Genomic DNA, 25,095 nt, shown 5'->3' on the forward strand with positions numbered 1-25,095 from the left:
AGCTAAAGGCTAACTGCCTCTCCCTCCTCCTCCCTCCTCCCTTTTCTCTCTCTCTCCCTGCCCTTCCCCCTCCCCCTCCTCCTCCTGCCTCCCTCCCCTCCCCCTCCCTTTTTTAAAACCACTTGCTGTAATTGACTTTATAATAAACATACATGACATAGCTCCATTGTGAACCACTTTTACTGGACCAGGTTTAGCTAAGCAGGTGCTGGGTGGTTATTCTTACATTTCAGTCTGGTCCCACGTCATTCATGGGAATCCACTCTTAAGGCATGCAGGGCCCCCTCCTTCCCGGCCCACCCACACAGTGCTGCCGTCTTTCCCTGCACCATGCTCTAGGGAATAGCTGTTCTCCCCCTTTCTCTCCCTGTCCCTTGCCAGTCTTTACCCATGCTTCTCTATCCAGAGGGCTTACTACAAAACTATCACTGGCCTCTTTGGAGGGTGGTGTCATGAGGTTTCAGAATATTTTGTTTCCTGCAAAGCAGAACAATGCAGATTCATATGCCACTTACAACCAGAGCTCAGCTTCCACAGGCCCATAAGGTAGGTGATTACCCTACTTTCTAGGCAAGAATATTATGTCCCGAAGGTTCCACAGGTAAAGTGGGACCAGCCCTGAGACCTCAGTCTTCTCATAATCCCTCGGTGATCATCCAACTTTATACTAGTTTCGGAGGAAATGGTGAACTCACAGTCTAGGATAACAGTATTGAGTAACCTGAGGTGATTATAGTGATTGTGGCTTCAAACTCAGGCTGGAGTCAGCTCCTAGTAGTTCCTTAAGAAACAAGAAAATTCCATGTCACTCTTGTTTGGCTTCTGTCAGCTTTTGAAAGTCCTAATCTGTTGTAACGGTTCTCACCTCCTCCCTGATCATGAAAATGGTAATATAGATATGTGTTCCCCTTGCACATCTTCTAGGCCCTTCTCAGCTGCTAATCTTTACCTAAGATATTCTTTCTTTTTACCTTAGAGAAGGGAAATAGAGGGGAAATGAGAATAATAATGAGAACCCCCAAACTGTCTTCATACTGGGCTCTTATTTCTGTACTTTTGGAATAAGAAAGCCCTGCAATAGCAGCTTCTAGGTAAAACAGAGAGTCTTATTTAAAAAGACCATCAGCCAAGAATATAACAAATGGGTTCTGCTTCTGTGCTCTACCAACAGATTCAGAGCCTGATGCCAACCAGGGTGACTGTGTAAGTAACACACTAAGATGGTGACAGCTTCCCCCACCGTGTGCTGGCTGGTCTCAGCACACGCCAGCTGTCTCCCTAATCCTGGAGAGGACCTGCACACTGCACTGACTGGTCCCCAGACATTTTCCCATTTGATTGGGTCGTCTGTCATTTAATGAATCATGAATGACTGGGGCAAGGCCCAGAAGCAGTTTCACCTCGCCCATCCAGTTAGGTCATGGTCAGTAGGTAACTTGTCTGTGAGTGGTAAGACAACAGGTGTCCCAGGTGTGAGCCAAGTGCTCCTGTGACACAAGGGAGGCATCAAGCCTGAATGAGCAGATCCCAGAGACCAAAGGTCTTATTCTTTCAGTTCTGTTTTACAAAAAAACAACTTAAGCCCCCAAAAGGAGGGAAGAGATGCTGGAGGAAGTCATGGAGTCAGAGGAGCTGTGAACAGCCAAGACCTGGAGGGGGGCCAGCTGGCTTTGGGGACCTAGCAGTAGACCTGTCTGGCTGCTGCTGTCAGCGTGGCCCCACAGCATCTCAGGAACTGGCTGTTCTGCACTTCCAGTGACCTCGCAAGCCTAGGTCTTCCTTCCATGTCTCAGGGCTCTCCTGATGTGTCCCCCAATAGTGGGCTTGTTTCCAGACGAGGAAGATTATCAGCTAAGATGCCATCCTGGAAGGTAGGCTTCCAGGGCTTTCCCCTGAAGGTGAGCTGATCTTTCTCATCAGCGTGTAAACGGTGGTGTTGGGTTGAGATATAGGAGATGTCCTTAAGCTGTGTCACTCACTGGTGTCTGACACTTCTGGGAAAGTGGTAGACCTCTGCGGGGCCTTCACAGAATAATATCTATGGTGATGACTTTGGGGACAACCCAAAGGGCTGTGCCAAGGCTGTACGAGCCCTGGAACAGGACGCTTGCCCTGGGAGGGTGGGCATGCAGTGGACCTGCTCACTGGTTTCCCCTCAGAGCTGAACATTCCAGCAGCCTGGGGTTGATCCCCGTGACCCTAGCTCAGCTCTGCAAGTACCCTGTGCCTCCTCAGGATAGACTCCAGGGACAGAATGAGGAACAAGCTGGAGTCTTTATTCTTAGTAAACTCCAGGGTAATTTGAAGAATCAGAGGAGTTTTACGTTGTGTATGAAAACCATGATGGGGGTGCTCAAAGTAAAGGGCTCTGAAGAGAGGGAGCATGGAAACTGCCAGAAGGCCCAGGAAAGTCTTCTGTAAGAAGATGGCCCTTGAGAAATGAGTGCATGCTCAACCCATTAGGCAAAGAGGCTCTGTGAAGGAAGTGGCAGCACCTGTACCTGGAGCAGCCTGAGGAGGGGGCATGGGTGGGAGAGGTTGGAATCCCAATCTGAAGGAGATTGGCAACCAGGACTCAGGGGTTGGACTTTGTCTCACTTGGATGGTGGAAAACCATCAGCTACTCAGTCCGATCATTAATTCTTAAGTTACAGTGAGTATTATTCAGATATTACTTGAGGACATGGGCATTGCAGATACCATCAAAATTTCTTAAGCCACATGAAATCTGCCACCTTTCACCCACTGCCCTTCTTATATGGAAATCCTCCTTAACAGCTCTCTCACCCCGTATCTGCTGAATCACCGAGGCTTGTCGCTCTCCCTCCTTCAGGCTGCTCGGTGCTCCGTCACCCCTGACCATCCCACAGCCTCTGTGTCCAGGGCATGTCAACTTCTATTTCAGGAACCTCCAGCTCACTTCCTAGGCATCTGCAAGCTGCTCTTCTCACTGCTGCCAGAGGTTGTCTGTCAACCACAAATCCAGTCCTTTTGTCCCCTGCTTCAGTTCTTGAGGCAAAGTCCAGGTTTCTGGCATGACCTTCGTTTCCCTTGGGACTCTGACATCTGGCTGCTCTGGCCTCAGCCCTCACCCCTTATTCCTGGCACTTGACATTCCTGCCATGCACGATTTGGGGCTCTCTGGGAGCCAGGCCTGGCCCTGTCGCCAGCCCTGATCTTTATGAGGAACAGCACCTTACGCCCCGGCCTCCACCCGCTGCAGCTGTCTGCACTCCAGGCCTCACTCCTGCATCCCGTGCCCCACTGTGTCAGGGTCATTGATGTGTATCCCCTTGACCAGATGGCAGCCTGCTTTCTCTTGCAAACAGTTCTTAGTTGACGTTCCTGGAGTTTGTGCTGCCCTGTTCTGAGCAACTTGAGCAGAAGAAATCTGCCAAAGAGTGTCTGTGGAAACTGTGAACAGTGGGTATCGTATATAGTAAGGGCTTCAACACAGCCACAGACTGCTGGGAGGAGAGCGCAGTGCGGAGAGCGCACTGCAGCCGCTCTCACCCTCTCCCCACCCAGCCGTCCATTGCAGTGCAGCTGCCAGTCCCCATTGGTTAGATAAATGTCTTGAAGATTTCTGTATTGATCATAACCTTAAGATGTTCACTGACAAGAATGCAATTTGTTGCAAAATAATGGGGGTGCGTTGTTGTTTTTTGAAGCTTTCCCTCTTTGGTACTAGAAAGACGTCATCCTCTTTTTTCCTCCCTCCCTCCTCCTTCACGGTACTTGGAATATAACCCAGTGCCTCGAACATGCTAGGCAAGCGCTATACCACTGAGCTATACCCCAACCCTTTTTCTTTTATGTGGTACTGAGGATCGAACCCAGTGCCTCACACATACTAGGCAAGTGCTCTACCACTGAGCCACAACTGCAGCCCGCAATCTTTTTTCTTTTAAAATAGGGTCTCACTAAGTTGCTGAGACTGGCCTGGAATTTGGCAACCCTCCTGCACCAGCCCCCCAACTTGCTGGGATTACTCCTGCACCAGCCTCCTGCACCAGCCCCCCAACTTGCTGGGTGTGCACCACCGCGCCCGGCTGGCACATGCCTTTTATGCTTTTAGTTACATGCTTCCAAAGAGACTTGGAGCTCTGCAGTCACCCTCCTGCCTGGGCCTCGTCTCTGGAGATCAGCCTCTCTTTGTGCCTCCCAAACAGAGCTCCATGTCCACACCACCCACATTTCTGAATTATCAGTACCCAGAGTGCTCTTTTGTCCTTCATCAGTTTGCCACCTCGATCACTGTGACCTGAGGCCAGTGTTGCAAATAGGAAAGACACAGTGTCAAACAGCAGAAGCAATCACCTTCAGGGACCCTGGCGATGCCCTACTTTCCTGCAGCTGTGATAAGGACCTATAACTCAGCAGCCAAGTGGCAATGCTCCTTACGACTGAAAAAACTCCCATTTTTTTCCTGCTTCTTTTAAATGAACGAATCCATAAAGGCATCCTCTCAAGATTGACCTCACTTGCAGTTAGAGCATCAGTAGCTATCCCTTAAGACTCAGAGAATATGTCAGGTACGTTTGACCTTGTACGTCCAGCACTTAGAGAAGCTTGGTTCGCAGTAAGTTCCTAATTAGAGCTTGTCAATATAAGTCAAAGACCTAATTCTTCTGAGGTCTAATTTCAATTTATCAGTTCTATAGTGTTTTCTGAATTGACTCTGTACTTTAGAGGTGTATTTAATTTTTAAATTAGACTAACACTTTGGGCCTGAAAATCTCGATTATAGGAAAGATCCATTGATGTCAAAGATCAGCGACAGAGTTCCAGACCCATAGGCGTCTGTGTGTGTAGGGAGGTGCCCGCATTCCTCCTAGAACACTTCTCCCTTTGGTGTGTGTCAAGCGTACGCTTTGTCAGGCCCTGGACCTGTGCCTGCCTCACGCGATGTGACCGGAGCTCCGTTCTTACAGCTGTGGCTCTGGCTTCCAAGGTCTCCCAGGAGTCCACAGCTGGGAAGCGTCATTTCACGTGAGGCTTCTTGGTAGCCTCCTACATTCCCCCCAGCTAACAAAACCAGCTTCTTCCCTATCCATTCTCTTGCCACATCCTGTCCCATCCACCTGTCGAGAATTCCTCCTGTTTCCTCACTGCTACTGTCTGCTTCAGGGCCAAGTTTCTGTCCTCAGGTCCAGGTCTGTCCCCAGATGCAGGTGGATTCCTTTGCCCTTCAATCTTGTGTGGCTCCCCTTGGCCCACAGATGGCGTCCAGATTCCAGACATCATGGTCCACTGACCACTGGTACAGCATGCTTCTTCTCCATCCCTGTCCCCCTTGCTCTCCGACACCAGTCTTGTAGGCATGGAACAGCACCCCTTAGTAACTGATCCTGGGCGCCCGCTCTTTGCCTCAGCTGGAGACGCTGAAATAACCTGGAAAGAAACAGAATACAGATGAACACGTGGAGAGGCCCCAAGAACCAAGCAAAGGACTCCCTGAGCATACAGTCCTCAAAGATTTAGGGAGCTCAGATCTCTAGGACCCAGAGTGACAGAGGAGAAAGGACTTGGAAGTGAGGCAGGGCGGAGCCTGTTCTCAGCAGCACCATGGGACAGTACGATGGCTGCCTCGGGATCTTGTGAGAGTGAAGAGCTAGAGCCTTCATGAGGTCAGAGATGCCATGGTTGATGGTGGCAGTGGCAGTACCAGAGGCCAGTGCTCTCTGGGTAAATCAGAGTCTCCGATCTCACTTCGGCAATGCCCTTGACTGCTCCTCCTTCTCCGCCCCTCAGAGCCAGCGCCCCTCAGAGCCAGCGCCCCTCAGAGCCAGCAGGTGTGCCCTCCTCAGGGAGCTCGCCCCCGCCCTGAGCCAGGAATGCCCATGTGAGCTGGGCTGGCTCCTGCTGCTCAGGAGGGCGCGGCCTGGCCTTCCTGTGACTAGCTTCCCTGCCAGTTGGTCCATCCTGGGTAGTGTGCTCCTTTTGGAACGTTCAGCTGGGTCACCGCCTTACCCTGGGAAGTCCTGAGGCTCTGCGCAGGGTGTTACCACCCAGTTGCCCTGAGTAGCTGACAGGACAAACCGTCTGACTGCGGTCTGAGCAGGCCGCTCCCTCTTCATGAGAGAGCAGTCCCAGCAGTGAGGAGCACTTGCACCCCTCTGCTGAAGGGGGCAGCCACAGTCCCTCACTTGTGACGTGTGTGCACCCCTCACCTGGCGGTTTATGACCGTGATCTCCACGGCCTTGTCAGTATCCCGGCCTGGGAGGGCGTTTTGTAAACTGCCATATGATGCGGCTGTGATAGCTCAATAGTGACAATTAGAGACAGCTCCACACTGCTTGACAACCAGACTGAAGGGAAAAGTGGTACCTTTGTTTTTTTTTCCACATAATACCCTAGAATTTGGATCATAAATGGCATTCAGGAGGAAAGCATATCAGCTCCTGTCAGACGAGGATGGTTCAAACCCCCTTCTGAGGTCAGAGGTCTGGGTCCAGGCTGCGCAGAATCAGCATTGCCCTGACCCAGTGGAAAACATCAAGCTAGGAGCCAAGAAGAGGGGAGTCGTTTTATTTTTTAAACCCAAGACTCCATGAACGTATTAAATAATCACTAAATTGGCATTAGCCTCTGGTACCAGGATTTCCAGAGGATGGCTCATTCTAAAGCGCCCTGCATGACATGGACCCTTGGACTTCCAAGGGGTTCTTTCCTTGTCATGGTGCCCGGTGGTGGGTATGAGACCATCTCTTTGCTTAGTCAGAGGAACACAGGACCAAGCCTGAGAAGGACAGGGTTCCACATCTGGCCTTGCCACTGTTGCTGGCTGGGTGACCTTGATTAACTGTTCAACCTCTTTCCTTCTCTGAGAAATAGGACCATTTTCATTATTACTAAACACACCTTGAATATACATAGGATTCTGTTGGTTTATTTTCTGGAATACTTACCATGTGCTAGTCATTGTTCTAAATAATTTATACATCTTCACAGTAGCATTGTAAATCAGATGCTATTGTCTTCATTTAATAAACAAGGAAACCAAGGCCCAGAAAGGTTAAGTAACTTGCCTAGAGGCACACAGCAAATAACTGATCTTCAAAGTAAGAGATTGTAGTTTCCTGAGATCCAGAAGATGTCAAAGGTATGCCCTGCCAGTGGGAACAACTGAAAGGAGGAAAGGAGCAGGCTGTGGTGGTCTTTGGATTAGCAGGACTCAAATCCTCCAGTAGCCCTTGGTCTCCTGGCCCCTTCCTCTTTTGCTCCACCCTCACAGTCCCTGATCTGGGGTTTTGGGGTTTTGGTTTGGTTTGGTTTTTCTTCCAGTCTCTTTCAGATTTGTTCCTTTCTGCCTCCACCGTCCACTCTCATCCCGTCACCTGTGTAGCCGTCGCCATCCTCTGTCTGTTTCCTGTTCACATTGCAGTAACTTGCTGTCCCCTCTCTTGGATCCCTCGTGCAGTCGTCCTCCCTGACCCCGGGAGCAGGGCACCTTTCCAGAGCCTTTGCAGTTCCTCTCCTGTTGCCGTGGAGGCCGCGCGCTTCCCAGGGCCCCGCGGCGCCTGTGTAGTGGATGATCAGCTCAAATGTGAGCACGGAGGCTGGCGGGGGAGGCTTGTCCAGTGCTGGGGCCACAGCTTTGGGTTCTGACATCCTCCACTGATGGATTTGAGAGCCCCCAGCAGTCGGGCTATGCCTGGCCAAGCAGCTCCCAGAGCCAGGTCTTCCCCAGCTTGGCTACCTGCCCATGCCGAGTCACTCCAGCCAGGGAGTGAGCCCGTGTGACAGGGCAGACCACAGATGTCTCCACTGCCGGTCATTCAAAACACTGTCTGGTCTGGCCCCCAGTTCCCTCCGTGTGACCTTCCCCCATACACACCCCACTCAGCACCCAGAGGCTCGCTGTGCTCTGCCCTCGATCATGCTGCTCCGTCCCCAGGTTCCTTTGCCACCTGCCTCTCACCAGTATGGCTGTCTTTCAAAGTGCAGCTAAAATATTCTTCTCTACAAAGCCTTCCCGTCTCCTGCCACTGAAGATAGGCCGTCCCTTCGGTGTCAGTGTCGGTGCCGGGCGAGCTTCACCTGCGGCCTTACTTGCGTCTTGACTTGGCATCTTCAGCAGCGCTACTTCCGCACTTTACCACAGTCCTCACCACGCAGAGCTCTCCCTCGAGCTCGTATTTGCTCCCTCACAGAAGCCCATAAAGCAGGCAGGGAAGGCTCTTCATTCCTGGGTCTGCAGCTCAGGATTTCTTGTGCACCTACTGTGCCCCGGGATGTGCCTACAGTTAGAAGCAGTAACACAGTGACCACCAGAAGCTTTGCTCTCTGGGTTTCACAAGAACAGTGCCCCACTGTCCCTCCCACCAGCCATCTGAGTTCCTAGAGCACGCCATGCTCTTGGTCACCTCTGGGCCTGGGAGGTGCTGTTCCTCCCTGGAACATTTTCCTTTCCACTCCCGCTTCCAAACCCTGCTCCTCTTTTAGGGTTTGACCACAGTGCCACCTTTTTTAGGGAGGCTTTCACTGACCACCCCCTCCCCCCAAATCTACAACAGCCATGCTGGTCTCTGAAGGTGCTCTCTGGCTGTTCTTGGTGGCACTTACCATGGTTGTAGGTATACTTTTCACAGATGTATTTGTCTAATGTCTCCTCCCAGTTGTGCAGTCGATGAGGCAAGAGATGGTGACTCCTGTACACGCGGGGCCTGGCACATGCCTGGCCCTGGGAGGCTTTGTCAGCCCCTTGACCTCCGTATCCTAGTCTGGAGGGATGCCGACAGGGTCTCCAAGGCAAGGTCCAAGCCGAGCCGAAAGGAACTTGAGTTTACAAATCAGGAACTGGCGATTCTAGTCACTGAAGTTCCAAGTTCCCCCTGGGACAAAAGATTATGGTTCATATGGGGTCATGTGCAACCCAGAGAAGGGGGACTCTGGGGAGCACAGAGGAGCAGACCAAGAAGCACAGCTTATGGGCTGTCTCATGGCACCCCAGGATCTTCTAGGGTGGGGATTTAGCATGATAATCGGCGTGGATGGGACTCTGCTCTCTGCCCTGCACATGTGCTCTCTATTCCTGTTTAAACTGGATGAGGTTAGAGTCGGCATCTATCCTGTTGGGCCTGTGTTTGTTAGGGTAAGCACATAAACCCACACAGAGGGTTGATGAAGCAGCAGTTACAAAATCACAAGAAATAGGTGTGATGACCTTAGGCTCTTGGGGCTCCTTCATCCTTCTGTTTGTTGAATGAATGAACAAACTCATGAATGAAAGCATCCGCCATTCACACAGCTTAGCAAGTGCCAAAGCAAAGGCTGAAACCCACATTGTCTGAAGCCGAGGTCAGCGTGACGCTTTTTGTGTCCTCACTGTGTCTAGGACCAGTCTCCCCTTACTAAGTTACATGATCACAGGGACTGAGAACCTGGTCCTTATTCTTTTTATGGTGAGCGCTGTTGAGTATGTGGGTATTTAGGCTATGAAGGGCAACCTGTGTTTGGACGCTGGAAGGTGGGAATGAGAGGCAAACTAGGGAGCAGAGTTCCAGGGTGATCCAGGAGGACCCAGAAGATGCCCAGGTGGAGACTCACAGCCTCTGGGACAGGATTCCTCTGTGTTTCTCCTTTGCTAGCAAAGCAATAAACCTTTTTCCTTTTTCTCAAAATTCTGTCCTCCTTATTGTATTGGCACTGGGGACAAGGACAGAGCTTCAGTAACAAATTTGGCACCCCAGATGGGACCCAAGAGCAGCCCCAGCTCCAACTTTCTTGGACAGGCCTGGCTTTCCGAGGAACCCCATCCATGCTGAGGTTGCCAGGTGCTGGAGAACTCGCTGAGAGCCGACTGCTGGAGAGTTAGGAGATCAGGGAGTTTGCCTCCAGTTGAACCAGAGAAGCTGTTCCTGCAAGTACAGGGAGGGACTAAGGGACTGTCCCAGCAGCTGCCAAAGCTCTTTTTGCTTGGGGAGCTCCCCCTTTCTCTCCCTGAATGATACAGTTTGCCCCATTGTGATCCACTTTGAGCAAAAGGAAACTGAACTCAGGAAGGTGGCAACACCCTTGGCCATCTGCATGATCCCTACCCTTTGTATGCCTTGTCCAGTCACCTGCCATCTGCCATTGTGGACCTCTGGACTGCTCTGGTACTGAATGCCCTTAGCTGTCACGCCACCTCCCCATCCAAGGTAGAAAACAAGGACTTTGGGCCACTTCCCCCAACTCTGCCCTCTTTCAGCAGGAAGCAGCTTGGAGATGTTGTCGCCCATTTTCCCACAGAAATGGAATGTGGAAATTAACAGTGCGGAAACTAACAGGGGTCCACTTTATGCTTTGAATACAGCCCTCGCTTCTCTGCCACTGCAACTGATTTTTAAAATAGACATGTTTCTATCTCTTCCTCTCTCTCTGCTCCTCCGAAGAAATGAAGGAATCCAGACTTCAGGGATAGCACCAGAAGATTTCACAAATGACTGTCTCCCAAATTCACAAGGGAATTACAACTCCAACAGAGAACACATGGAATGTAGCCTTTGAATCACCTCTTTAAAAGCCCCCTGTTTCTGCTGATGGGCAGAATCACAGCCTCTGGGACAGGAGTTCCCTGTGTTTCTCCTTTGCTAGCAAAGCAGTAAGCCTTCTTTTTTAAAAAAGCCCGTGTGTGGGGCCCAGAGGACAGCACTGATGTCTTAGTCAGTGAGAGAAGGACAGGGTGTGCGCATACCAGCCTGCAGAGAGCCTCCACCTCCACCTGACTCACACCTAAGACTGATACCTTGTTCCGCAGTTCTTGGAATAAACTTTCCATTGTGATAGGTCGTGAAGAATTTCCATTTTTCTATTCCTATCCTATTAACTTGAGCACTTCCATTATACATGAAAACAACTTTTACTTCTTCTTTCTCAGGACAGGCTGCCTGTTACTATAGCAATATTGAAAACATTTGAGGTATTTTTATACAATGAGTTCTAAAACTCCCTGCCAACTGTACATGGTGTTTAGTAGAAATGGGCTATAATATCCAAAATTGTTTCTCTTGTTTCTCTGTATCCTTTGTTAAACTCTTGCAAGCTTTTAATTTAATTCTTAAAATGTTAAATCTTATTTTCAGGGAAGAAAATAATTGGGAGGAGTTGTTAAATATATTTGCCTATCAAACATTGAAAATAGCTCTGAAGTCATTTGAATTTTGTTGTAAATGTCATAAAGATGTGATTGCTTCTTGGGATCTTCCAGGTTCTTTATTTGTTTCAGTTTGGTTTTAGTTTTCTTGTTTTCTTTTGGGAAATGGCATACAATCATAGATTCCCTCCATGTGTTTGCAGGGCCTGGACAGCTTCAAAGTGAAACAGAAATTCTTCTCTGGCAGCCGGGAGTCAACAGACCTTTTTCCAGTGCCCTATGATCTGCCCCCGGAACCGTATGGAAGTAAAGGTGAGACAGCTGAGGGGAACTGTGGGCAGGTGTATCACAGTAGAAACAGAGCCAGGGAGACACCACTGGTCCCTCAATGAAACCTGGCTCGTGGAACCCTCTGGAAGCTTAGGTTTACAGAGGCCCCTTTACTGCCCTGTGATCATTGGAGCCACAGTTCTCAAACTGTTTGAACCCCTTTGTATTCTCATGAGTTTTGAGATTCACGGAAATCATTTATTTATATGGGAATTTTGTATCTATTTGTGTTTACTGTATTAGGAATTTAAACAGGAACCTCCAAATATTTATTCATTAGTTTTAAAATAATAAGCATATTTGTGTGATCATTTCCAAAATTAAAAGACAAAATCAGCAAGCAAAGTGGCATAGTTTAGTGGCTTTGCAGCCTCTTTGTGTTACAGCTAGAAGCAAGCTCCATTTCCACAGCTGCTCTGGGCTGTTGTACAGTCACGTCATCGGCCTCTGCACATTTGTGGGCTCATGACAGCGAGAACCACATGCTGGCTTCATGCATCATGAAGATAATTTCTTACTTCAGAACCTCCCACCCCTCAAAGGGAGGTCCCCAGGCCACACTTGAAAACTGCTGCACCAGTCTGTGACTTTCCTGAGGGCAGTGACCAAGTGTGTTTCACAATAGAAAGGCCATTGGCATATCCACAGCAGGCTCAGAAGTCCTCAGCCAGCCAGCAGGCTTGGTGCACCTTCTGTGTCTGCCCTGGGTGGACCCAGCCTCACAGGCTGTCCGGCCACTTCTGTCGGTCCTGAAAACGTCTGTGCTTAACACAGTGTCCAACCCAGAGCTAGTAGCCAATAAACAGTAGTCACCTTTAGTATGTTCTTATTGTAATATCTAGTTCTGTTCCCGGCACATGGGAGAAGTGATTTGGTGTGACTCCCCACTTTCCCGTGGGGAGCAGTGATTTTTTTTTTAATGTCTAAGGCTTGCCTGTGTCAGTCCCCTCCCCTTCTGGATTTTTCTATTCTTCAGGTTCCTTTTCCGTAGTTTTTTTAACCCAAGGTCTCCTGAATAAACATAAGTAAGGTGACGGCTTGAAGGATTCTGACTTGGGACTTGCTCCCCAACCCAAACCCTGTCTGGACTCCCCCACTTCCTTTAGTCCTGATCTCCAAAGGAAGAGGAAAGCGAGTGTGGAAGCCATAGAAAGTCTAAAAAAAACGCCCTCACAATCCTTCCCCTCCAACAGAAAAAGCATTCCCCAGAACCCAGAAGCTGACCACAGGATGATAAATCTCTGATTTGCCCAGCAGGCAGAATGCTTTGCAATGTGTCACTGTCTTTTTTATTTCTTGGGCATTTTCTTTAAAGATACATACAATAGAAAGTGGAGCATTTTATTTTATGTCAGTGCTATTTTATCTCTTACACTGTGTTAGTAGCTTGTAGAATAATACCAGGAATTCAGACACCACCACTTCAAAAACAGCCTACATTCAAGGAGCCATGTAGACTAAAGAACGGCGTTTTACCAAGATGTAGGAAAGTGAGTGGTTAAGAATATTTCAAAAGCACTTCACTTTAAAAAGTGATTTTCAAACTATTATGACACATACAGGGTCTTGTTCGGGGCTTTTTAAAATCAAAACATGATTCAAAAAGCTTAGCAAAGACATCTACTGCTGCACAGTCCCGCCAGATATCTTGAAACCAAGAAAATGATCAAATGAAGTAAAGCAGAACCTAAGACCCAGCTACTGAGGTCCCTTGCTTTCTGCAGGAGCTTCTATTCATTTGTTCTCTCATGGGTGCATAGTGAGCACCTACTGTGTGCCGACAGTCTGGGATGAATCAGTGAACCAGATAGGCATGAGGTCTCACCCTTATCATCTCCTGAAGTTATATGTAACTTCAAACCCATTTTGCCAATGGGACTTAGTATTTTATTGAGATGACTTCTTATGAAGCAAAATCACCAGTTTTTTAAATTAATACAAATTGGATCCATATGTCCCATGTGCTGTGACCCTGAGCCTGAGGAGAAAGTGAAACAGATCAGTCCCCCACCTCTCCTGAGCTCCATTCCGTGGGGCACTGCTTTGTGTTCTTTCACTGATACTCTGCATTATCGTATATGTTACTGAGAAAGTAAAATGAGGACAGCCTACCCGAACCTAAACAATAAGTGCATGTCCCACTTAAGAAGTAACTGAGCATACAAAGCTTCAAAGGTGTTAGTTACATTCTGTTTGTGAATAGGTTATTGTATTTTCATTGTTATTTATTTATTTATTTATTTATTTATTTATTTATTTATTTATTTATTGTACTTGGGATTGAACCCAGGGTGCTTTACCATGGAGCTCCATACCTAGCCCTTTTTATTTTTTGAGACAGTGTCTTGCTAAATTGCTAAGGCTAGTCTCAAACTTGTGATCTTCCTTCATGAGTCTCCCTAGTCCCCAGGATTACAGGCATGTGCCACCATGCCCAGCATTATTTGTTTTTAGAATATACCTGGCATATATATGTGTGTGTGTGTGTATGTGTATAAATATATTAAAATAGTAAGTGTATATAATTTTTTCTTTTACTGTTGTAATGTTTTTAATGCATGATAGTTATACATAATAGTGGAATTCATTTCTTTCACATTTTTTACAAAAATGCAGATATACAGAAAAGTTGCAAGAGTACAAACATTTTGTCACATTTGCATTCTTTCTCATACTTTACATTTTTCTGATCCATTTGAGTGTTGCAGACATGATAGCCCTTTTTCCCTAAATACTTCAGTGTGTATTCCTAAAAATAAAGTCATTTTCTTACATGACCACTTTACATTTATCAAGATTGGAAAGGTCCATGGCATCTAGCAGCTCTGAACAAATATTACATGCACATGCATGAATATGCATGTGATATTTGCATATTAGGTTACAAGCCCATTTGTTCTCTTAAGGAACAATTTGAAAGGATTACTTAAAAGGGGCCTTTTCTAAGCCAGTGATTGTTAGTACTGATAGTGTAAAAGAGACGAGGGTCACAGCCACCCTCTTCTCCCCATAGCCATGTGTCTAGCTTTCCCTCCAGGTTTTGGGGGGGACCTGTCAGTGAGTGTGGAAATTGTTGCCCACAGGGGCAGACACATTGAAAAACCAGAACTGCAAGAAATATGCCAGATGGTGGTCTCTGGGTCCTTGCCTGGTCCTCACTGACTAATTGAGGGGGAATGGAGTAAATACAGTGATCTTGACATCACTGGCTGGTTAGTAAATGTCTGCATCTGAGATCCTGTATTACTGTGAAGAATCCCTCCAATAGCTGCTCATCTAGCAAGAAACAGGGTGTCTGCTACCTTGGGAGTGAAGCAAAGTTGATACTACCCCACTGAGCAATATATAGAAGAGGGGTATAGAGTAGGAGTCCAGGCCCAGAAGATGCTGTTTGCAGTAGAGAGAGCCTAGGCTGGGGTAAAGACGGGGGAGTCAAGCCCAAGTCCATGGCCAAGTCGCTCAAACTTTAATGAAATAAATATGTCAAATGGAAAAGGCTGCCTTTCTCTAACAAGCTTGGTAAAGTTAACAAAAAAGGGATTGGTTTCATGCTTTCAAACCATCTCAAGGCCAGAGATAAGCAATAATGTTCTGATAATTTGTTGCCATCTTCAGAATTCTTGCCTGCGCATCCTGCTGGGTGCTGCTATGTGCACAATTGCTCTAAGATTATTCAACAGGAACAGCAAGGCTGCTGCAAGGAGAGGCTGGCAGAACCACTGTTTCCAGGCTGTTTCTGAGAAGGGAAAGGGTCCCTATCAGGAGAGTTTGCAGAGCCAAGATGCTGCTTTAACGTGGCATCCTTCTTAGACCTGCAGTGAGCTCTCCAGCCCTGAAAAGTTCTTCTGTTAGTAATACTTGTCGAGACAATGAGACGGGATTTATTTTTAATCCTTGTGATGTATTTAGATCTTACCCATATTCTTATGGTTCTTTTGAATGGTTTAGCTCTCACAGGAACTATGTGTGGTAAAGATGATACTCTGAAGTGTTTTCAGTTTCTAAAATATCTGTTAAACGGGAGAAAGAACAGTTCGCATTTATTGAGTACCTTCAACATGACTGAAATTTTATACATGCTCTCTTCACACTAATCCCTGGTGGTTGCTAATGTATTTGCCATTTCAGGGGAGAAACCTGAGGCCAAAACCCAGATGCCTTCACTAAGGGCTGAGAGGGAGGGAGGTGGGATTTGAACCTGGGTCCTGGGTGTTCCTTCTAGTGTTCATAACCACACCTGTTGCTTTTTCTCACATTGGTTTGCAGTCAGTCTTTCAGAAGTCTTCATGTCTCATTGATTATTAACATTTAATAAGAAAGCAAAAGCATTTCACAGTCAGGACTCTGGTCCTCTGGGGCCTGCTGAGAGCAGCAGAGTGGCCTGGGCTGCGCCAGCTCTTGCTTCCTGCAGCACCCTAAGGAGGAGAGGCGCAGTTGCCTGAGGCGGCCCCTGCTGTGTGCCAGACACCACGTCTTACTTGCTATCTGGAATCATCTCATTTGTCTCATGACAGCACCGTGGTGTGGGTACAGATAAGGAAACTGGGGTTCAGACTGGCAAAGTAATTTGCTTGTGTGGCAAGGCGAGGTGGCAGGCCTGGATTCATCCTTGGGTGCTGCTCACCTCCCTTCCCATGCTCAGCTGACCCTGTGCCTTAACATGAACCTTTACGAAAACCACTGTCTGAACGGGGTATCCTCCAGTTGATTCAAAGACATTCTTCACAGTTTGGAGACCTGAGCACACAGTGATTTTACCCTATCAGGTGAGTTAGTTTTCTGTGATCCTGTTCAAATAAATATTCTATAATGTCTTGGTATTTTTTTCCCAGATCGGCCATGGATTTGGAACATTCCTTATATCAAAGCACCAGATACACATGGGAACATGTGGGTGCCCTCCTGAGAATCTTAAAGCACTGTGAAATTGAGCATAGGATGTTGAGCCCCAAACCTTGGATATTCTTGTTCGTACTGAATGTTCATTTCCCTTAAAATCTGACTTGCATCCCTGCAAAACTCATGAAGGTTGCTCTTGTGAACTTGGATGTTGGTTATACTTTTAATGTTTATTGTCAGCATTCTCACTTAAAAAAAAGTGTTATTTTCTTATTTCACTTTTATATGTTTTGGAAAGAAAGCTATTAAACTTCACATGTTAAAAATATGTATGTATGCAGATATGAAATTACCCCCCTACTGAAGAGGACTTTCATTATGGCGTCAGCTCTCAAAAGTTGTGGCTTGACTGTGTTTTGTGATTCCACCCTCTCTCCATCTCCGAAGGTATCTTCAGCCACCCTGGCTTTCCAGAGAAAGCAAGCCGTCCATCACAGCCCCCTGTCTAATCCAGATACCCACTCTGCAGCTCTCCATGGGTTTCAGCCTTAGCTCCCCAAGCTTCTCATTGCCAGTGCCCTGCCTGCTGCCTCCCTGCTTACAGACAGGTCACACTGGCGACCACCTGCCATTTGCTTACCCTTTCCCAAGCTAGAAGGGTATCTCTTCCATCCCCAGAAATTTCCAAAGACAGCTCATAGGATCATACAGAAGCACATAGGTATCTTATTTAGAAGAAATACTACAAGGGGACTGACATTGGTGCCGTCCGTTTACATGAAGGAAGCTGAGGCTGTGTCCGCTGGTCATACGGCTGGCTGGGGTCAGAACTGTGTCCTGCTTCTTGTGTGTCGGGCTCTCCTGAGGCGATTTGGACTGTTTTATCCTGTTCAAGGCTGACTCTGCGCTGGTCACCAGCCTCTTCATCGCATAGTTTAGGGAAAAGTTAAATATTAGTTTTGGGGAAAAAAAAAAAAAAAGTCTAAATAGTCTTTCAAACTCTTTCTCAGAGGCCTAGGACTTTCCAAAGCTACCTTGAAAACTTGGGTTTGTGTGTGCTGAGCTAAAGCAGGAGGGCAGGAAGACGGGCCTTTGAGGGCCCTTCTCTCACAGAGAACTTCTGGTTTACAAACTGGAATTCTATAAAGGATATTATCTGGCACTTTTTTCTGCTAAAAAAAAAAAAAAAGAAAGCTATTGAATTCCTTAAGCAGTTCATTTCACAGGTAAGAAGACTAAGGCTTGTCTGAACCTACCCTCTGTGTACTACAACATTCAAACCCTACACCAGATGAGCACGCTGGGCATGGAGGAAATGGGGAGAGTCTGTGCTAGCAGCAGAAGCCAGCATAGTGGAGGGCAGGCCCCGAGCTGGTACCCACCCGTCAGAACTGTGGCAAAGAACCTGAGGTTTGCTGGCTTCATCCTCGAGGCGGGGCCAGAAACTTGGGTGACTTCACTACCAGGGTCCAGGCAGTGCCAGTCTGCTGGGGAGCTGGATGCAGCCAGTCAGAATGGTGGCACGTCCGCAGCTGGCCTTCGTGGCCTTGTGGTCCACATAACAGTACAGGGAGGCAGACGGGCAGTCTGGGCCAGAGCGCAGAGCTGGAGTCAGGTGGGACTCCTAGCCCTACCACTCACCAACCTGTTGCCTGGGCCAGGCCAACTCACATTTCTGTGCTTCAGCCCTCAGCTGTAAGACCAAGGTTTGCACCCCCCATGGAGGGTTACTTGAATCTTCCAGGAGATTGTGCAAAGTGCTGGCGCAGGACCAGAAGGGGCGAGGGGCAGCCCTGCCTCCGCTGTCATTCATTTCTCAGGACAGTCCTCGTCCCTAACATTCCTGTCTCTACTTATCACAGATTGGTCCCCTGACCACCCTCCAGGGGGACTCTGGATACCACCTGGACAGGTCATATAGATGGGGCTGGGTGGCGAACTTCAAGGGCCATGCAGGATCAAAGAGTCTACTCTTGGTGGGTGTCCAGCAGTCCTGTGGCCCTACCCATGAGCAGGGACTCGGGAGAGGCCAAGGCTGGGCTGGGCTGGGCTGGGCTGGGCTGAGCCGAGCCGGACCAGCCAGGTAGGGCCAGCACCACATGTTTTCTGGGCACAGTTGTAGCACACTTGGGAAGTAATTCCCTGAGAATAGTCCCGAACATGTGGAACACAGAAGGTCATCAGTCCAACCCATATGGTCCTCAGTTTAACGGGACTGGCTAAACTACCTACAGTGCAGGGGAAAGTGCCGCAGAACCAGGCTGCTAATGCTTTCGGGGAAATCGCACCTCTGGTCTCAGGCTGTGTCTCAGCAACTCCTTCTCCCCACCTGAGGACACCCTCCCTTCCCCTGTCTGCATGAAGCAGCATGGCCCCTTCTGTGCCTTTCCCTGCATCTGTGTGACGTGCCAAGGCAGGAGGTGCCTGGCTGAGCAAGGAGTTTTCCACATGGGGACTAAAGAAAGGAGGGCTTTGTGTCATGAAAAGGTGTATCTTCTTCAGCCTTCCCTGACATTCTTTTGTGAAGATAGACATATAGTCTAAAGTGTAGAGATGTCCACAGCAAATGACAAATTCCAACAGCAGGCTCAATGCTTGAGCACTGCAAAGACCCAAACACTGAACGAGAGAACGGCCAAGCATGACACCTGGCAATCTACAGGAACTCACATGCCATTTTGGCAGGAGGATTTCATGTCCCCTGTTTCCCAGGAGTCCTCATGGGAAGGGAAGCCTGGTCACCACCAGCTGCTTGGAGTGAGTGAGATGTGAGATAGGGTTTTCAAATTATTTGTCAACATACTCCTGGGCAAAACTGCCTGTTTTTAACTGTAGTGTGATATAAAGCAGCCTTGAATTGCCCCGGTCTGGGCTGATTTTTTCATATAACAGTATTTGTTACTATTGCCCAAGTTCTCCTTATACTTCAGTTCCTATATGTAAGTGCTTTAAACTCACATCACCATTGTTGGCCCCGTATGACAGATGAGAAAACCAAGGTTCAAGGGAGTTAAATAACAAAAGGTCCCACCTTAAGCAGTGAAACCAAAGCTGCTGCCTCAGTGATGCTCATAGTCCTGCACCTCACCACCTGCAGAAAGAGCTTCATTTCTCTGGAATCTGGTAGAATTTATATGATTTTCCTCAATAACAATCATTCAAGTAACATGACTTTTCAAATGACTATAGTTTATATATTAGACTCAGTATGCTTAAAATTAAAATCTTGAATTTTAGTCTTTTTCCATGTGAAATTAAAAGTTTATTTTCTAGGGAAACTACTATTACTTGATCCTTTTTTTTTTTTTTTTTTTTTTTAAGTTTTGGGACATTTGACATTCTGTCATTAGAATTACAATTGTAACCCTTCCTGAAGAATTAAGGAAGAATCCTTGGGAAGGCTTGCTTCAGATTGATGAGTGCCTCAAAATAAAGATTTGGTTAGGCATTCTTTATTTACATTTATAAAGCTTAGCAATTATACTGATGGATTAGTGATGTTAATTATGACAATGTATGACAAAAAATCTGCACAGGAACTCAGTGACAGGAACAAAATAACTAGAGTGTAGAGTTAAATCTAAAATCCTACTGATTATATGCTAACCACATGTTCTGCGTAGGTCAGATCCCATCATGATAAAACCTTTGGAAATTTTCCAAATTTAATAGCCCATTTTTGTCAAGAAATAACCAGGACTAAAGAGTACCACAAGCTGCCCCATCTCCCATTACATTTCTCTCCACTAGTAACTTATGTGGCTGTTGTCCTATAAAAGGACTCATACCAAAAAAAGATGAAACAGACCAGAACAGGGGCTAGGTGCAGCCATTTGCTCCTGGGAAATGCCAGCCATGGTGTGACCAGGACCCAGTAGGGAGGCAGCTGATTGATAACTCTTGGGCCCAGTCAATGCCCACGGGTCCCTGAGCATTAACATTCACCAGCAGCAAATACTGAGCTGTTTGTGCCAGGAACTGTGCCACATGTTTACCCAATCTTCATAATAACCCTATCAAGGAGGCACTGTTACCCCATTTACAGACAGGAAACTAAGGAGATTATTTGTCCACAGTGGTACCGCTGACAGGGACAGAGGGCATAGCTCCAGAGCTGGGCTTTACTGCTATGATGTCCAGGCAGCAAATGTGGCGATGTTCCCAGCCGCAGCCCAGGAGCAGACTTCATGTACATGAAATGTGACTGGATATAAGACCGGGTAAGCTTTCATCACTGTCACAGCCATTCACTGTTAGCATGATGGAATCAACTAGCAGCACATACAGTCAAAATGTCCCATCAGTACACAGGACCAAGTGGCTGAATTATTCATGCCAGATCTTGCTGGCAAAGTAGGCACCTTTTGAGGTAGAGGAGAGCGGGCTGAAAACTTGGCACTCGTTTGTATGCTTTATTAAATTTGTTGACGTAAGCCTATCATTTGTGTTGACTTGCTAGATCAAAAGTACAGAATGGGGGCTGGGGATGTGGCTCAAATGGTAGCGCGCTGGCCTGGCATGCGCGGGGCGCTGGGTTCGCTCCTCAGCACCACATAAAAATAAAATAAAGATGTTGTGTCCACCGAAAACTAAAAAATAAATATTAAAAAATTCTCTCTCAAAAAAAAAAGAAAGAAAGAAAGAAAGTACAGAATGGGATCAGTGGGTGTCAGACAAGAAGGTGGCATAGAAGATGCTAGAGACTAGCAAGAGGCAAAAGGCAGCCCAGGAAATAAGGTACTGGGGTGCCATAAACAAAGATGTCTCACACAATAATGGGTGGTGAGCAAATGAGGGCGCTTGTGTTACAAGCCTTGGAACCATCCAAATCTGCACTGTGCAGAGATCCAAGCGAGTCTGTCTCAAAGCAGAATGGCTGGCACATGCAAGCTCTCCTTTATTCTCTTTAGACCTTCAAGAAGCTCCACTGAAACCACAGTCAGACAATCTTTTGTTCACGTGTCTCAGACACTTGGTTCAGTCACCTGTTCCCGTGGTGGCAAGGTTTGAACTGGAAGGCATCCAGACCAAACTCCGTTGGTAAGACACAAAACAAAAGAGAAGCTGGGCGAGGAAAGACAAAGGAGAAGTTGCCTCCACCCATTCACTCTGGGTCAGCATGATTTTAGCTAACTTGGTACACATCATCATGCCAGGAAGCAGGTGACAGTATCTCCAGTTTTAAGGGGTGAGAATAAGGTTCAGAGTGACGCAGCTAGATCATGAACTAGATCTGTGCCTCTTCTGTGGTGCTGGGTCTGTCCTGGCTAAGCCAGTGCATGTCCCTGTCTGGGCCCAAAGATGCAGATGCCATTGTGTGGGCCCTGGATAATTATTTATTCATAGTTCTTTAAAAATTATCATGACCACTGCTGAACACAATGGTACACTCCTGTAATCCCAGTTACTCAGGAAGCTCAGACAGGAGGACCAAAAGTCTGATGCCAGCCCAGAAAATTGAGTGAGACCCTGTCTCAAAAATGAAAACGGCTAGGATATAGCTCAGTGGCAGAGCTCCCCTGGGTTAAATCCCAGTGCCACAGATAAAAGAAAAAATAAAGGTCAGAAAGCGACCAAAAGGAGGCAGGAACTAGAGGTGAGTCCCCATCTGGAAGAAAGGCACCGTGCTGGACAAACTTCCTGCACTTTGTTTTTCACCACTTCGAGCCAGAGTTTGAGTCTTAGTCTACACAATGCAGAACATGTAAGCCTCCAGTGGAAAGTCTCTAGTCCTGCTGGCTTGAAGAGCCAGAGCAGAGGGTCTGGAGCAAGAATGGCCTCTTGGGAACAAAGGGGGAACAACAGAAGAGAGCCAGAGAGGGATTCCCAAATTATGCTATATAAACCCTGCTCAAGTCTCTGGCCACCAAACTCTGTACAGGGGGCTAAAAACAACATTTTTAAAAGCTAAAAATTCAGTCTCTTAGTTACACAGACCACATTTCAAGTGCTCAGGAGTCACTACATATTGAATAGAACAGATACAAGATATTTCCATTATGCACTAAGTTGCAATGGACAGCATTGGCTTGGTTCAACCCAATTAAAACAACCAACTCAGTGCCCTCCCAAAAAAGGGCCAACTCTGTACTGCTCATAACAGATCTGCTTTAAATGTAGAAAGACAAGGACAAATTAAGTAACTTGGAAAAGGTAGATACAAATGTCAAGCAAGAGGAAGCCATGGTGACTGAATTAATGTCACATAAAGTAGACTTCGAGACAAAGGGGTATTACCAGTAATGAAAAGAGACACTTCCTAATGATAAAAAAAAAATCACTACATCAGGAAGGCCAAATAATCATAAAGACATATAACCTAATTACAGCTTTGAAGTACATGAAAGAAACATCAACAGTTAAGGGAGGAGTAGACACACAATTATACCTGATAATTTTAAACTCTCACCAATTGATATAACTAGAACTATAAAGACAAGCAGAAGATCTGAAAAACACGATTATCCTGACTTACCATGATACTATAACTGTAGAATATACATTCTTTTCAAGTACATATGGTACTAATGTAGCTGGACCACAAAACAAGCCTCAATAAATTTAGAAAGACTAGACACATGCTGAATATGATTCTCTGACCACATTGGAAATAAGTTAGAAATAATTTGCCTTTTAAAAAAAATACAAATATTTGGAAATTAAGCAACACATGTAAATATTTTATGGGCCAAAGAAGAAAACAAAATATTTTTAACACAACATGAAAATAAAACATTCCAATAATTTCAGGATGCAGATAGCACTGCACTAATAGAGCAACTTAGAGCTTTAAAATGCCAACATTAGCAAAGAAGAAGCATCTAAGTTGATCAGTGATATAAACATCTACTACAAGAAGCTTAAAAAGAAGAAAAAAACAATAAGAATAATAAAAATAATAGAGTAGAAGCTCCAAGTGGAATTTATCCCAGAAATGTAATACTTTTCTTCTTAAAAGTTAATGCTTTCTAATGTTCATGCTTAACAGTAGAAAATAAACTGATAAAATTCAACATTTATTAATAGAATAAAAGAGAAAAGTATTGCAATACATGAGAGACAGCATGAAACAAAATTAAGTACTCATCCATGTTTCATTTAAAAACCAGAATGAAAATAAAAGAAAACTTCTTCAACCAGATAAAGGGTATCCATGAAAAACCTATAGCTAACACCATATATAATGATGAGAAACTGAAAGCCTTCTCCTAAGATCTTCAGTAAAGTACCTACTTCCACCTGTTCTACTCAGTAATAAACTAAGGTACTAGCCATTGTAATAAGACAAGAAAAAAAGATGGAGAAGGAAGAACCAAAGCTCAGATGTCATGATTATTTATATAAAAATTCCTAAAGGAATCAGTAAAACAATCATTATAATTAATAATCAAATTAACAAGTTTGGAGGAAAAAAGTAATTCACAAAAAGTCATCTGTATTTTTATATACCATGGCAAAAGCAAATGATTGAAAAACATTTTGAAATTCCATTTACAATGGCATCAAAAGAACATGACTTTACAAAATGATATGAACATGGCTTTACAAAATGACTTTATAAAAGTTATGCAAGATCTCTATAAAAATTTTCTAGAAAATCAAAATAAATAGAGGGATATACATTACTCATGAACCATTCAAGATATCAGTTCTCCCAAAAATAGTTCAACATAATCCTAATGAAGATCACACAAGGCTTTTTCTGATGAAATTTAATAAGCTGATTCTAACATTTTTAATGGAAAAAATTATTAAAATAAATCTTGAAAATGAAGAATGAAGTTGGAAGACTCACACTTCTTCAATTCAAGATCTCCTACACAGCTACAAAATAGAACAGTAATCTGCATACTGTGGTATTAGCATGGGAGTAGAGAAATAAGATAACAAAATACAGATTCCTGAAATAAATTCATTCCTATTGTCTTTTCAACAAATGACCCTGGAATAATTGGATATCCATGTGGAGAAAATGAATAACTCTGACCTCACACCATACAGAAATAAACTTAAATGGATCAGGGACCCAAATATAAAAGCTGGGGGAAAGGAGACAAAACTCTGCACTCTTGAGGGAGGGTGTGTGTGTGTGTGTGTGTGTGTGTGTGTGTGTGTGTGTGTGTTGTTTTTGGTTTTTGTTGATAGTCCTTTTTAAAAATTTATTTATTTTTATGCAGTGCTGAGAATGGAACCCAATGCCTCTCACATGCCAGGCAAGCACTCTACCACTGGGCCACAACCCTGGCTCAATGATTTCTTAATATACAGAAATTGAAGCTTCAAGATTGATACATTGGACTAAACAATGTACCAAAATTAAAACATCTGTCAGAAAACATTTAAGAACATAAATAGGCAAGCCAGAGGTAGAAAATAGTTGCAAAATGCATGTCTAAGAAAGAACTGATATCCTGGATATATAAAGACACTCTATAACTCAATAATAGAGAAAACATTGTTCAGTGGGCAGAAAATTGACAAAGATATATAAATGTCCAACCAAAGATGCAATTTTTTTTACTCCTAGAACTTTACCCAAGAGAGATGAAAACACATATCATTATTTATGATGACCAAAATTTTCCAACATCCTGGTTTCTACCAATAGAAGAGTGAATAAAACTCTGTTACATCCAAACAATAAAAAAACTAGAGAAAAATTACTAAGATATGTAACATGAATAAGTCTCAAAAATCTCTCAGGAGTAAAATTGCTGGATCATAGGGTATCATCATGTATTTAGTTTTGTAAGAAACTACCTGACATTTTCTCAAAGTAACTATCATAACTGACAATGTAGAACAGTTCCAGAAGCTTCCATATCCTTGATTTACATAAAAGACT

At 45.7% G+C, this 25,095-nt stretch overlaps 1 protein-coding gene across 6 annotated transcripts in view; it reads left to right on the forward strand.

Moving 5' to 3' along the window:
• Tdp1 (tyrosyl-DNA phosphodiesterase 1) overlaps positions 1–16,578 on the forward strand; it is a 79,209-nt gene extending 62,631 nt beyond the window's left edge. For all 6 annotated transcript variants that reach the window (XM_015494696.2, XM_048799170.1, XM_048799169.1 and 3 more), the window contains 2 exons: positions 11,285–11,393; positions 16,244–16,578. In XM_015494696.2, the coding sequence (XP_015350182.1) occupies positions 11,285–11,393; positions 16,244–16,317 (183 nt within the window). In that variant the 3' untranslated portion in view covers positions 16,318–16,578. The remainder of the gene's footprint in view (positions 1–11,284; positions 11,394–16,243) is intronic.
• Positions 16,579–25,095: the final 8,517 nt, after the last annotated feature.

Source organism: Marmota marmota, unplaced genomic scaffold (genome assembly GCF_001458135.2).
Source record: "Marmota marmota marmota unplaced genomic scaffold, marMar, whole genome shotgun sequence".
NCBI classification, from domain to species: domain Eukaryota; kingdom Metazoa; phylum Chordata; class Mammalia; order Rodentia; family Sciuridae; genus Marmota; species Marmota marmota.